The sequence below is a fragment of the Cajanus cajan genome, chromosome 5 (assembly GCF_000230855.2).
Source record: "Cajanus cajan strain Asha chromosome 5, NIPB_CcT2T_4, whole genome shotgun sequence".
Lineage (NCBI taxonomy): Eukaryota > Viridiplantae > Streptophyta > Magnoliopsida > Fabales > Fabaceae > Cajanus > Cajanus cajan.
This window is the reverse complement of record NC_138521.1, coordinates 70,440,703-70,456,697: the sequence shown is the minus strand read 5'-3', so window position 1 is coordinate 70,456,697 and position 15,995 is coordinate 70,440,703. Positions and strand designations below refer to the sequence as shown.

The window sequence follows — 15,995 nt, the reverse complement described above, 5'->3', positions numbered from 1 at the left end:
TTAATAATAAATATTATTATTATTATACAATTAACATTATATAAAATATAATATTAGAATTTTATAACACTAAAAAATAAAAATAAAATGTTATTTTTAATTTTTTTATATTTAATATACACGTAAAAATTCTAAGTTGTATATAATATAATATCTAAGTTTAATTTTTAATAAAATATATTAACCTGTTAATAATAATAAGTTTATGTCTAAAATTTTAAAAAATAAATTAATATAATATAAACTATCAAAAAATAATTATATTAAAAGTTGTAAATTAACATAAATGATTAAATTATAGTTATGAAACAAGTGTTAAAAATAAGTTATTCTAATTTATTTTTTATTGAATATTATTATTAAAAATATATTGAATTAAATTTAAAAATTAAAAACAATTTTTCTAACTTAATCAGTTCAAACTAGTTTGACTTATTTTTTTACCAATTTTAATTGGATCTACTAATTTTTCAACAATTTGATCTTTAGACTAATTAAACTGGTTTAAGACTAGTTTCTGATGTAAGAAATTAATATTTTATGTGTGTGGCAAATGAAAGGATATAACTTTTAGAGGTATATTATTCAATTATTTTGAATGAAAGGGTATGACTTTTGGGAAAGAGTTATTATGTTTTAATGAAGGGGTATATTGTTTGATGGAAACAATATATATATAATGGAAGGACATGAATAATCTCTATCTCTGCCTATGAAAGTTTGTCTCTTAATTACCATCAAGAAACAGAGTACAAAGAAAAGATAAAGATAAAGAGATAGAAAAGATTCTTCTTACAAATTCTACAAGATTCAAAGTCATCAATCTCATCATAGATCAAGGTTAGTATTTTTATTTAATTTTATATGTGAAAATTATAAATTCTAAGATCCTATTTGATCATTCAAATATCATGAGAATTTTATATCTGATCGGTTAATCAGTTTGGTTGTATATCTTTTATATATATATATATATATATATATATATATATATATATATATATATATATTTTATCAATGTGAAAGACAAAAAAAAAATGAGGAGAAAGAAAAACTAGCTACCTCTAAAACACATAATTCCTGTAACATCCATTAGGACAAAACGAGATAATTATCTCAAACACTCAAACAAACAAAAAAATCTCATTCGAAAAATTGGTTCCTGGTTTTGACAATCAATTAGCACATTTGTTTATCTCCTTATAAGTATATTTAAAGAAAATATTGAATGGAAGATTGATAAAAACTTTGTATCTTATATCAAAATGGGATATAATATCTTACGAACAAAAAAAAAACATTGAGAAAAGAGAGGTGAGAGAAGTTTATGGACGACCCATTTAAATGTAAATAAAAAAAATTATTAAAAAAATGTAAAAGAGTGAAACTACTTTTTAAGATATACTGTTAAAGAAAAATGTAAATAAATTTTTTATTTTTTATAAATCGCTTAAATGTAATGTAGCATTATAGATTAGTTAAAGTAAATAAGATATTTAAAATACACCCATTAAATATGTTCTTAAATATTAAATGTAAATATCCATTTACTATAAAATCGATCAATGGTTTATTACGCTACGAGAAATTAATTTTTTTGGTTAGGCCGATCTCTATGGATAAAATGTATGCAAATTATTATAGTAACACGAAGCAAACACTTATCAGTAAGTAGTAACAATGAATATCGACCAATTGATTACAGCTTTTGTCCTTATTAATTTTAAAAATAACGAGATGAATAGAAATACACATGAAGGATATTGACTTGACATTTTCTTTCTTTTTCTTGAAATTATGAATACAAATCAAACATACTTATCGAGCTCATGAATCTGCTAATATAAAATTATCTCAACTTAATCATAAATTTTTAATTCGGGTCTTGAATATGCAGTTAGATTGATGTGTAAAAAGATTTTTTTTCCCCATAATGTTCTTACTCAACTCAAACATAATTTATGCTAAAAATATATAAAGTTCTTCATCTAGGAAACATGTTAAGAGAGACATGGAGAAATTAATGTTTACAAAGAGTATATTGTTTTATTCCACGATTATTATATTTTCTTAAAATTAAAACAATGAGTTATCTTCAAAATTATAACCTGACGTGTCTTACGATTTTTATTTTATTTTATTAAATTGTTATTTTCATGTTTTAAAGTTTAAGCTCTTTTCAATTGCAAAATTATTTTAAATATCGGAATAAAAAATTCATTGAAAGTATAACAATTTCATTTATAAAAAAAAAAAAGAAGATAAAAGTTACATAACTATTAAAAAAACATATTAGTTATAGTTATTACAAAAAAATTGTCATGTAACACACATCTTATAGTAAGATAGTACTTATTACTGAAAAATACTTCTATCAATATATAGATGTAATATTTTTTTGATTCTCATATAGATACAACATATATTGATATATTGTTAAAAAATATAAGTATGAACTATAGTGAAACACAATATATATTGTTAAATCTCATTTAAAATTAACATTAAAATTATGTGTAACTATATGTCAAATAAATTTATATTTATATATTTTATATCTATAATGATATTTTTTATATGTCATTATATATGATATTTCTTGTAGTAAGTAATAGAAAGAATAAATGAATTAAACTTATCAGTATTATTTAATTAGTTACAATTTTAATTATTTTAGCTATCCTCCATGGACTCGAACTAACATGGAATGAAGGTTATAATAAAATCATCTGCGAGATAGATTCTTTAATGGCTCTAAAATTAATCATGATGGACAACAGTCATTTGGCACCCATATGCAACGATTATTAATTAATAGAACAAGTAACACACTTAACATCAAGACATTTCATGCTGATTTTTAAGACTAGAACCCCAAGGGTTATGTTTTTTTTTTTTTGTGATTTGAGAAAATTGATAATCTTAGATCTTTTTGTTGGTGCATGTTATTCCTTTTGATGAATGATTTGTTATATATATATATATATATATATATATATATATATATATATATATATGTTGTTTTTGAAAGTTGCATGTTGAATTGGTATGGCCAGAGGATTGAAATTGTTAAAAGAGGTTGAGTTGTTTATAGTTGATGATGCATGTTTTTGATTTGGTTGTATTTGTTGTGTTTGCTCGCACAGAGTGTCCCTAGGGCTCACTCAAGCGAATTACTGCAATCATTTTCAGAAGTGATTTCTTACTTGACTCACTTAAAGCGTTCACTTAGTCGATCTAAGTGAATTTCTCACTCAATATGAGTACTCACTCACTTAAGTGAATTGACCTCACCTCCTAGGTGTAGTCTCTGTTTGAACTTGCTCAAAGCGAGCAATAGAGCACTTAAAGTGAATTTTGTTTGCTTGGAGAGCATTCATCAAGGCTTTAAGCGATGACCTCTTTTGAGAATCATGGTTTTTGAGTTATATTCTCTTTGTGTTGTGTTGAAGGATGTATGAGGCATTTTGTTGTGTAGTGACATGCATGAGATGTGTTGTTTGTGTAAGGTCGTATTATGATATGCATGAGACATGTTGTTATATTGAGTTATGTTGATAGATGCATGATGTTGAAATGAGTTGTAAACTCACGACTATGAGATAAGTGTTGTTTTAAAAGTTGAAATATCTCATTGTGTGGACATGTGTTGTGATTTATGATGAGAATATGGCAACCCTTAAATAGGAACTTATGACCTAACTTGTTTAAAACTTAGTCTGGACTAACCTGTTTAATAAAAATGTTAAATTTAGACTTCTAGAAAAACCTATTTATATAAAAGGTTAAGCTTAAAGATTATGAAAAAATATGTTAGGCTTGATAGTTCAACCTATTTTTTTATATAATATAATGAAAAAATTAATATACATATATTATAGTGTCGAGGCTCCTTTAAGTCTTCAATTGATACTATATGGAGGCAAGGTTGAGTCATATTAGTTTAGAAGTGGCCAATTTGAGTAAGGTATGAAGTTGATGGATAAAATCTTTTACTGATTATTGGAATGGTGTGTGGTATCATGAAGATAATTAGCAGATTATTCTCATATGTGACTTGATTAATGCATGTTAATGTCGTGGCGGACCTATGTTTAAGCTATGTTATTTTTTACGATGGATATTTAACTTTTTTAGTATAACTGATAAAATTCAAGAAATTATGTTGTGTTGAAATGGATCGATATTCAACTTTGTTGTTGATCTAGCAAGGCAAGAAGATCGTGTTGTTATTGGTTTAGTAGGATCAAATCAATTTAATTGCTTACCTATGTTGTAAGATATTTATTAGTTGAAATATGAGACAATGCATAAATTGTTATGTTGTTAATATGTTGTGTTGATAAGTTGTGTTACGAGTTTAAATGTTGCTATGTTATTAAGTAGTGACATTTACATGTTATTAAGTTGTATAATTGTGTTGATATGTTGACTAGTATTGTTAAGTTGAACTTTGATTGTTGTTGTGTTGATGAAGTTGTTTTTATAGCTAGCTCGTTGTTTATATATTATACGATGTTTTGTTGTAATAAATCTCACCCTAACTTTTTCTTATTGTTGAATTACAATTATCATATTATAAGAGTAAGGCAAGGACAACCAATGACTTTTATGTTTTGCAACCTGATATGTGTGTTTGTGGTTATGTGTGTATATGGGACTGGTTATAATCTCACTAAAGAATTTTATGTTTTTAGATGTTTATTCTTTACATGTGTATTATTGCATAAATATCAAATAATTGTTTACATGAAAATTTTAAGTATTTACATTAATATTTTTCGTTACTAATTGTTAGACTGTAATAAGTATAGAAACATGTTGAGTTATTACATATTTTATTTTACCCTGAGAGATATGATGGTGGGAAAAAAAATATACAGCAAAAGAATATAAATATCTAAAAATTATGAAAATCAAAGAAAGATATTCCCTATATATATATATATAATATAAAAGTATATATTTTAGAATAAATACATCTTAAATGATTTTTGTAACCAAGGTTTTTTTAGAGTTTTATTTGATGATAACATCTTTAGGAATTGTTATTAACCTTTTATTATTACAATTTATCTTTTAATTTTAATTTATAAATTAAGTTTTGATATTTTTAAAAATATTAATAATTAACTTTATATATCACAAGATAGATTATTATTCATAAATTTAAAATATAATTTGTGATAAAAAAAATTATTTATTATAAATTTTAATTATAATAAAATTTATATATTTAAAAATTTTATTTATTCTAAATTTTAATTATATAAATTAAATATTCACTCTATGAATGATACAAATTAAGATACTAATTTATTATATTCTCCCAAAATTTAAATAAAATTTAGTATTTTTAATATATTAAACAAAAATCAACGATGGAGCAAATTTATTTTCATTTTCAAATAGAAAAATAAATAAATAATTAATTAAAACTAAAATGAAATTAGTGATATAAAGAAGAAAAAAAAAAGTATAATAAGATGGCGTTGATGTTGTAACAATATTGAAGCTGGAATATTTTTTTATTTTGTGGTAAAGTGAATGGTATGGTACGTGGTCCCAACTCGCGATTGTGGCGGAAAGATTTTAACAAAAAAAACGTGACAGGGATTAGGGAGTTGGTGACAATGAATGGGAGGATCGGACGGCAGACATTAGATTAATCCGTACAGGTGCGCATGAGTATGACTTTGGCCATTGCGCAATTACTCCTTTTTTTGGACGTTACTTCCATTCTTTCCCTCCCTCCACCCACCAAAATGTCGGTCAGATTTTTTAGTTAATCACTTATATATTATTGGTGTAAAAATTTTTATACTAGTAATTAATCAAAGTCATTAATAATGATTTTTTAATTTTAATTTAATTAAATAAGCAGATAAAAAGGTACTATTAATGGTTCTAATTAACTGTCGGTGTAAAAAAACTTTACACTGACAGCGTATAGGTGATTAACTTTAACTATTTTCATATCATTTACTCTTTTTTTTTGTTCTTCTTATATATACTTTAAAGAAATATTTTTTATCTGTATATTTTAAATGTTATATTTTGTTATTATATATTTATTAATTCAAACAATATATAAATTAAAATATACATAAATATATTTTTAGTCTCTTAAATTTAAGATAAATTTATTTTTAATTTCTCAAATTTAAAGTTAATTTTGTAGCTTATAATTTTAAAAAATATTGTTTTAATTTTTATACTCAAATTTTATTAAAAAAACTTGTTAAATATTATTATATAAAATTTATCTATTAATATTCTTTTTAGTAAAAATATTATATTAAATTCAATTAATAATGTACAATTGTCTCAATCAGATACTTTTACATATGTTATTGATGGCTTAAAAAGCTAAAATAAAATTTTTATAAATTATATTAAAATATTAATTTTAAAATTAAGAAATTAAAAATAAATTTATCATAAATTTAAGAGATTAAAAATATATTTAAACCATTGACAAATAATCCAAAAAATACTTATGAATCAAATTATGAATTTATTTAAATATATGACTTTAATTTTAGTATTTAGGTGTTATAATTTAACTATTAAAATAATTAGTTTTACTTAGATAGAACAGTGTGCCTGGGCCATGGGTTCCATTCTCAAACCTATTCATACTCCCATTTTAACAAGTCACATCAAATTTGACCCCAATTTCAATTTCGCCGGCTTGTCAAAACTTGTTTTCTTTACCAAAATGGATTAATATAGGATAAATACAACTTCATATTTAATTCACATATTTTAATATAAACTTAAAATGTTATTGTTGATAACTGTACACACACAAAAATAGTTTTTTTTATTACCTATAATATAACCTATGTGTACACGGTCATTTAAATGAAGAAAATGAATACTGCATGACATTTATATATTATATCAAAACAGATATACTAAAATAAGAGAAAAAATTTGCATAAAAATATTTTAATAATTACTAATAATAATTAAATTTTCACAATACTATAAAATAAACTGCTACAGAAAATAAATTAAAAAAATTATCAAAATAAAAGGAAATTTTTGGATGAAAATATTTTAGTAATTAAAATAAAAAATGTATCAAAACAATTTTTTTTTCATAAAATAAAATATTTTAACGAAATAATATTTTATCAAAAATTCCTCCAGATATATCAAAATAAGTGAAAGAAAATGAATATTATTTATATATTATATCAAAACAAATATATAAAAATAATAAAAATAATTGGATAAAAATATTTTAATACTTATTAAAATATATAAATTTGGATACAAATATATCAAATTTGTATTTTAATATTAAATTGCTAGTGAAAATAATTATAAAAAAAATGTACATGAAATAATGCCAAAATGATTTATGTTATTTAATAACGCCAAAATATATTATACATGAAAACGTTATTTTTGGTTTACCAAAATTATTATTTAATGTTAAATTTATTTTATTTAATACATTATTTTAATTAATATATTTATTATGGATTTAAAATTTTAATTTTGGTTTTTTTCACCAATTTTGATTTCAAAACAAGCATAAAAATATAATTATATTAATTAATATACATTATTGGTATAATGTATTTATTTGTAAGAGATTATTATATACTAGAGCAAATAAAATCATTTGAAAATCACACATTATCAATCATTAAATTAGTCTCATTTTAAATATATTTTAAATTTTTTAAATTTGGATACAAATATATAAAATTTGTGTTTTAATATTAAATTGTTACTGAAAATAATTATAAAAAATATTATACATGAAAAAATATAAAATACACATTTTTCTTTAATATATTTTCAGATATTAGCATTCCATTCAAATTTCAAGGAAAACAATTTTCATTACTCCAATTATTAAAGTCATGTAGTTTCTCTCTCTGTTTTTAATGAAATTCATGGACAGATTGAGGTTCAACATAGAGTGGACAAATGCCCACTAACTTATTCATATTTAATATTAATAAAATACTTATATTTTTCATGCTTAAAACTAGATGTTTCCACTCTTTTTTGTATTTTTATTTTATAAAAAATGTCAAAGATAATATATTAACTTTTTTAAAAGATATTTTCATAATATATATAATATTCTGTGTATCTCAGAATTAGTATCATGTTTATAAAATAATTAAAATAAGTGTTATGTTAAGTTTTTAATGTAGTAATGATTACCACTTTTCATTTATATCCTTGGTAATATTCCTTTAAATTATGTTTAATGTATTTCATTATTTATAATAAAGAAGATTAATTTTTTAGTTTGTGTACAATAATGTAAGACAATACTTATTATGAGACGAATAAAGTACTAAGTTAAGTCAGTAAAAAAATATTAAGAAATGATGGTTGATTTAAGTTCATATTATACTATTTTGAGAAAATGACAAAATTTTGATATGAAATTATGGGTTATGAATAGTTAAGAGTTTGTTTGATTTTAGAAAATATTATCTATTTTCATTTTAAAAATATATTTTTATTTTCTAGTTTTGAAATTTAGAAAAATATGATTGGTTTGATTATTTTTTAAATAAAAGTTCATAAAATATTTTTGGTATAAAATTTACAATAAAAATTACTTTCTATATATGAATTAGAATAATATTTTTATTTTATAAATATTTCACTATTTTCACTCTATCTTATGTTTATTTTTATTTGAATACTCTCTTCTTATAATAGTTAGATTTCACTCTCAAACACATGCAAATGTTTTTTATATTTTTTTTATCAAATGAATAATTTATTATCCAAAAAATAGTAATTGTATATCAAAATAAAAAATATATATTTATTTTTATAAATGATATATATATATATATATATGAATATGATTAATTAATTAATTAATTAATCGTCACTACTTATAAAATATATCAATCAGAACTTAATCATACTAAATAATAATCATATTTAATAAACAATATTCAATTAAAATAATTAAATAATACAAATAACTTATGTAATTAAAATCCTATAAAATGATTATATATAATAAATCTTATAATATTAATATTAATATATAATATATACGCAAGCATCAAATAAAAATTTTAAGCACACAAAATAAAATAGAAGATAGATTGATTGAATTAGATGTATTAAAAAAGTTGAAGTCTATTGAATTATGTGTACAGATGCAAACTTAGAAGCAAGTTAATAATTTTTTTTAATAATTACCATCACATGACACTGCAATTTTAAAAGTATAGAGAATAGTAAAAAAAAAACTTTTTTTTCATTTACAATTTTGGGCTTCTTTTGAAAATATTTTAAAATAAAATATTTTTAAAAAATTTTCCTAGAATTAAAAGTAAACACATTTCTGTTCAAAAATGAAAATAGAAAATGATGAAATCAAATAGATCCAATATAATTGTTTAATTACTTATACAAAGATATTTTTGAATATACTAAAAATGAAAAAAATTAATATTTCTATAATATGAAATTTCATAGAAACAATTTGATATATATATATATATATATATATAAAATTTGAGAAGTTATATGTTTAATACTATAAATTTAAGTATGAGCATTATCTCACTATTAAAATTTTTATAGATCTATCATTGATGAAATTTATGCATGTACTTACTTAATGTTGTTTATATTCTATACTCAAAATTATTCATTAAGTACATTAATTATTATAGCATATTTGATGTAAGTAACAACAAAATTTGAGTTTTATTATTATTATTATCATTATTATTTATTTTGCACCATTATCTTGAGACTTTATTTTATATTAATTTGACCGAGAAGTAACTAAAATCTTATTAAAAATTATTGCTACTAAGGATCAAACTTAAATATTATCTGATTTATGTTCTCTAAATTAATAAATAAAATTTGTTTACGTAAAAAAAAAGAATAAAGTATTTTTCTTCTTCATATGTTCTCCAATTTGATTAGAGTTAATTAATTTAGATTCAAAATAATTATCATGTGCTAGAAAGTCAAAAAAATGTAAATAAAAATAATTATGATTATTAATTATTAATCAACATGTCTCTAACTAGCACACATGCTTTTTTTTTTTTTTTTGTTTTCTTTCAAGAATATTAAATTATTTATATAATTTTCAACTCACAATTTCACATTATACTTTTTCTTTATTTTTTTTCACATTTCCCGTAAAATGGTTTCCGCTTTTCACAGCGCTTCAGTGAGGAAAAGTACAAAGATATGATCGTCTTTATTTAGTCAACGTAATTTTCGTGGGTTTGAAGCCCAGCAGATTGGGCTCGATCCATATAAGAGACTCGAATAAATGATTTCGCATCCTACACCTCGCAAATTGGACTTTCGTTTCAGTGTCTAATTTTTAAGACAATTATATATTTATGTTGTATTTTATTTTTCGCAAATTATATATCTATTATGTATTTTATTTGCTAACAATAACATTAGTTGACATAAATGGTGATTTCCCTCGGCAGGAGACATGGCGAGTTTCCACACTCAGAAAGGTGTTCTCCACCAGCTGCACTGCATCGCATTCCGAACCCTAACACTAACACGCAGCCCCCTCCACCCCTCAACTAAACAGGCATTCAAATTCAGCAGCAGCACCTCCGAGCCGCACGCCTTCACAGTGTCGTACCTCATAACCCAGTGCGGCTTCTCCCCCTCCTCGGCGGCCGCCACCGCCTGCAAGCTCCGCTTGGAGACCCCGTCGAAGCCGGACTCCGTGATATCCTTCTTGGAGAGGCACGGCTTCTCCCAATCCCAAATCCGCAGTATCATCAAGCGCGAGCACCGCATCCTCCTCTGCGACCCCCACAAGGTCCTCTCCCCCAAGTTCCGCTTCCTCCGCTCCAAGGGCGCCTCCGCCGAGCAGCTCGTCCACGTCGTCACCACCGGCCCCCGCCTCCTCTCCCGCAGCCTCCACAAGCACATCGTCCCCGCCTACGAATTCTTCCGCGCCTTCCTCCTCTCCGACGCCCAAATCATCGCCTGCCTCGTCCGCAACTCCTGCTTCTTCTCCGACGGCCGCGTCCCCCTCAACACCAAAATGCTCCTCGACAACGGCGCCACGCGCTCCACCATCGCCAAGCTCCTCCGCATGTGGCCCTCCATTCTCTGCTCCTGCAACCTCTCCGACACCATCCTCGAGCTCAAACAAATGGGCTTTGACTCCTCCACCACCACCTTCTCCGTCGCGCTTCTCGCTAAACGGACCGTCAATAAAGCCAAGTGGGGTGAGAAAGTTGAGGCCTTTAGGAAATGGGGCTGGTCTGAGGAGGATGTGGTTTCGGCGTTTAAAAGGCAACCCTATTGTATGTTGAATTCCCCTGAGAAGATCCATGCTGTTTTCAGCTTCTGGGTTGATACATTCGGTGGTGATTCTAAAGATCTTGTTAGGTATCCTATCATTTTCCAGCTGAGTCTCCAGAAGAGGTTGCTTCCCAGGGCTGCCGTTTTGCACTTCCTTGCCTCCCAGGGTCTCAGGAAAAAGGGTGCCAGTCTCGTCACGCCGTTCCTTGTCACTGAGAAACTGTTCTTGGAGAGGTTTGTCACGCGTTTTCAGGGACATTCTTTGAGGTTGTTGGAGATATACGACGAAACTATGAATGTTGACAATACATGACATTCACAGGGAGAAGGAGAAGAACAAATCTTGCTTGTATCCTTGTCTTGGCTCTCAGCCTCTCACTCTGACTAACAAGTAACAATCATGCTAGCTTGTTTATGAGATTTCAATTCTTATATTGTTGTATGTTTTCATACAGAAGCCGAATAAAGGAAAAATAATATTTTTTGGCGATAGAGGGGATTCATCATTTTTGTGAAATTGTGTGTGTAAATTGTTCTTAGGTTGACGTTTTATTCCTAATGATCTGATTGCACAGACATGTGGATTAGTAAAATTGTTTGCTTGTTCAATACTGCTATATGCTGGCTTGCTTTTGAAACTGCTTCTGTATGTTAAATTCTGTTAGGTACAAAGGTGTGGATACCTATGATCATTGGTACACACTACACCGGTGATTGAAAAAAATGGAAGAGATGTTGGATGTGCTAAATCTCGGTAGAATAGGTTATTGTTTGATTGAGATTGACATGCATTATTAGGACATAGTTTATTTCCCTTGGATTGTTATGGAATTGGTTGACTTGTCTGTAGAAGACTAGAAGTTCAGCATCCGTCTTTTGAGATGAACAATACAGCTTCGTGAAACAGGTAAGCAGACCTCAAAAGTGAGGAAATTAGAGCATTCTATAAACCTGGCAAATTAGGGTTGACTTGAAAGTTTATTTGGTAACCTCAATGGCATTCTGATATTTATTTATGTACATAATTTGCTGCTCTTGGTCAGATTCTATCTGCATTATGGCAGAATAGAATGCTGCTCTTCTCGTCTGTCAAGCAGGTTGTTTCGAGTGATTTATGTTTTCTTAGTTCATTGTTTTCTTAAAGAATAAGCTGATACATAAAAGTAGCTCTATGTCTGTTGAGATAAAACATATACTCTTAATAAAACAGGTATGGTATTTTCTGGCTAGCAGGAGATGACGGTTTCAGTGTGGTTTGCTTGATGTGTTTTCTTCACTGAATTCAGAGTTGTTTCTGTTTTGGCAACAGTCCCATTGATTCTCAAATTCCTATATCCACGTCAAATGCGTTATTTGACAGTTTTTATGCATCTTTCATTTTGAATTATAAAATATATGGTCGTAAATAATGCATTGTTGTGAACGATGAATTACTTTGTTATATCAACTTTGATGCACGCTTTTAAAAGTTCCTCATTAATGGTGAAAAAGAGTTTTAGACCAGTCTCGTTTGAGCCTTTGTTTTGAACTTCCCCTACAATTTTATAAACTGGGATTAAGACTGGTTTGTATGTGTAAAATTGGGATTCAGCATTGAATGATTTCACCTTTTACTGATTCTGCTTTCTTTTACACATGCATCATTGCGACTGGTTCAAAAAGGGACTTATATGGCTTTGGTTTATGGTAAAAGCAAAAATGATTCCTCGTATTTTTCTTTTTTTATATTATTTGGTTGAGACGAAATAGTTTAAATTTATCCACTAAAAATTGTGTTGCAAACCTGTTTTAAAATTAAAATTTAAGAATTAGGAAATGGATCTTCACTCTTCATAAAATAGAATGATATGCCCATTGAAGTGTTTGCTCGAATGAGCAAAAGGGAAATGAAAAACTCCGGATGAAGTGTTCAAGCGTTAATAGAAAGAAACACGATAAACTTCCGTGTCCATACTTTAAGGGTCAATTAGGTTCATCCACTGCTTTATTGGCTTATTTGTAAGTTCCTATAGTTTTTTTCTTTAATGTTTTAATTAAGTTTTTATAGTTAAAAATTAATATCACCTTAAAAAGATTGTTATAGTTTATAATTTTTGTAATTAAATTTTTTACTCACTACGATTGGTACAATTTTGTTAGTTTATGCTGACCCGATAGACATGAAAATTACTTTTTAATACGGCAACTAATCACTCTTTTATTTTCATTTGTTTTAAATGTTTCTAATTTAATTTTTAATCTTGATACGTTAATTACACCGAAAACTTAAGATTCATTTTATGTTTAAATTTAAACTGTACTTTAGTTATACTATGGTACAAAAGAAAAACTATATTTTAGTATTTAAATTCTTTAGTATTTTTTCAATGTACATTTATTCATAAAAATTAAGAAAAAATGAAAAAAAACATAACTTTTTATTTGCATAATTTAATATTTTAGTTTGTACAATGCACGAAATGAATATCTATTTTATATAATTAAAAATTTAATAAATAAATATTTTAAAATATATTAAGTATATATAAGTTTACAATCTTCGATACTACGAAAAAGTAAGTCTAGCTAAGTGTCATGACCATAACGAGAAATAATTATTTTGTTATTAAGCGTAAGTTGGTTCGTGCTAAGTGTAAGAACCTATAAAGAGAAACAATTGTTAAGTGTAAGTGTTATGCACCCAGTCGTGCTTATTGTGAAGCATGCTGAATTTTATACACAGTCATGCACTCGATTAAAGTTTGAATTAAATTTTGTAGTCTTCATAAAAGTTATAGTCTTAGATGGTAGCTTTCAAATGTCATAGGAATCACCTAAAAATGAGGTCTAAGATTCAAGTTATGATCAAATTAGCGAGCGGAGGTGAAAATTTCAAATTTAGACTAAAACGCTGTAGTTTTGTAATTTTTTTAAATAGTAGATGACAAAATAAACTTTTGAGGTCAACATATAAGTTGTATATAAATGTATATAACCCTATATAACATGTTTGGACCACATGAGGTCATAAAATAATAAGTTATGAAAATATAGTTTATGAGTGGTAGTTGGGACCCTTTACCCTTTAAGTGTGATCTTATTGATGACTTTATCCTTTAAGTGTTTGACTTTAATTGAGGTATTTTAGTAGTGAGTGTTAGGATCATGATTCGTAATATTAATAGAGATACAATAATGAATAAGTGATGAGTTGAGTGAATAGTTTACGATTTGACCTTAAATATCAAGACTTGCTAATTGGTATATGTGATGGTAACGTGTTGTGCATGTGTGTGTGATAATAATGTGATGTGCTACGTGTGGGTCATGTGATGGTCATACGATGTAAAAGTTTGGCCGAGATTGTTCAACTGATTGTGTTTGCTACGTTGTTTACACTGAATGTGTGATACAATTAATGAAGCATGTTTTGATGAATGTGTTGAATATGGAATTGCATGGGTATTGTATGACATGCATCATGTGCATCAATTGGTTTTTGAATGGGTAGGATGCAAAATATGTAGCAAGGTAATATCTTCCTTGTGTAAAAGCTTATCGATTCATGACCTTTGAGATAACTAGGTTTGAGAGTCCCAATTTTGTCCATTGTGTGCATGGAACATAACTTGTGCAACATTGTTATCCCTACACTCTCTAGTGTATATCCTCATAGTATATAGTGTTGTAATGACTTGACTTAACATGGTCTCTTAGACTACACTTATTTGGCCTTCGAGCAACCCTTAACAGTTGACAATCATTTTACTAACACCACATGCATATAGATTAGGATTGTCATCGTCCATTGCATTCTCATAAACATAACAATTGTATCTTGGTTGGTTATAAATTGTTAATATGATATGTGTTGAAATGCGCATTATTTAAAGTTGTATATTGATACCTATTGATCTTACATGTAAATATATATTTTTTTGCCTATTTTGTGTATGATTACCTGACCATAGCTTACATCAGTAGTCGAAGTGAGATATCTCCACCCTCCTTTTCTTTTGATGTCTTTTGGTGTATGTTTGCAAGTGAGGTTCGTCATGAGGATGATGAGGTTGGAAACAAGGTTTATACCTTATATTAGGAGTGCTCTAACAGGACATGACATAAGGGTAGTAACTAGGGAATTATGTTTTTAATTGATTGTTTAAGTTAGAACTTGTTTCTATTAGTTGGATTGCTAATAGATTTTGATTCTTAACATTGTAATTTACTTTGTGAATACAATTTTTCTTATTGTTTAGTTTTATTTGTAATGTGATGCTTCCACCCATGTGAATGTAGTTTATCTAGCATAACAATTTGGAAATCTTTTATTTATTTATTTATTGAATTATGTGTTATGATAATATGTGGGATAAAGGGTGTAGCACGTGTTACACACACACACATATATATTGGTTTTGAAAACATTTATATGACTTTTCAAGTCTTATAACTTTATTTATTATGTCCATTGCTTTTATTAAAATTTGAATTCAATTCATTTATGATGTGAATTCTTCACCTTACGTTTGAAGAAAAAACACATGTTTTTCTCCATTCCTCAAGTTCGTTTTATTTGTATTGATTAATGTCATCAAAGGATAAAATGAGTCACATTTAGTGCTATTAGAGCAAGTTGACTCTTCTGACCAATATGTTATATATTTTTCATGTTTCCATATATGTACTATTTGAATTGTTTTGATGTT

The 15,995-nt window shown here is 26.6% G+C and overlaps 1 protein-coding gene across 1 annotated transcript; it reads left to right on the top strand.

Annotated features, from left to right (window-relative positions):
* Positions 1-10,358: 10,358 nt before the first annotated feature.
* On the top strand, positions 10,359-11,797 carry LOC109809007 (uncharacterized). The gene has a single exon (XM_020372224.3). It carries the CDS (start codon positions 10,475-10,477, stop codon positions 11,618-11,620), a length of 1,146 nt encoding a protein of 381 aa, XP_020227813.1. The 5' UTR covers positions 10,359-10,474; the 3' UTR covers positions 11,621-11,797.
* Positions 11,798-15,995: the final 4,198 nt, after the last annotated feature.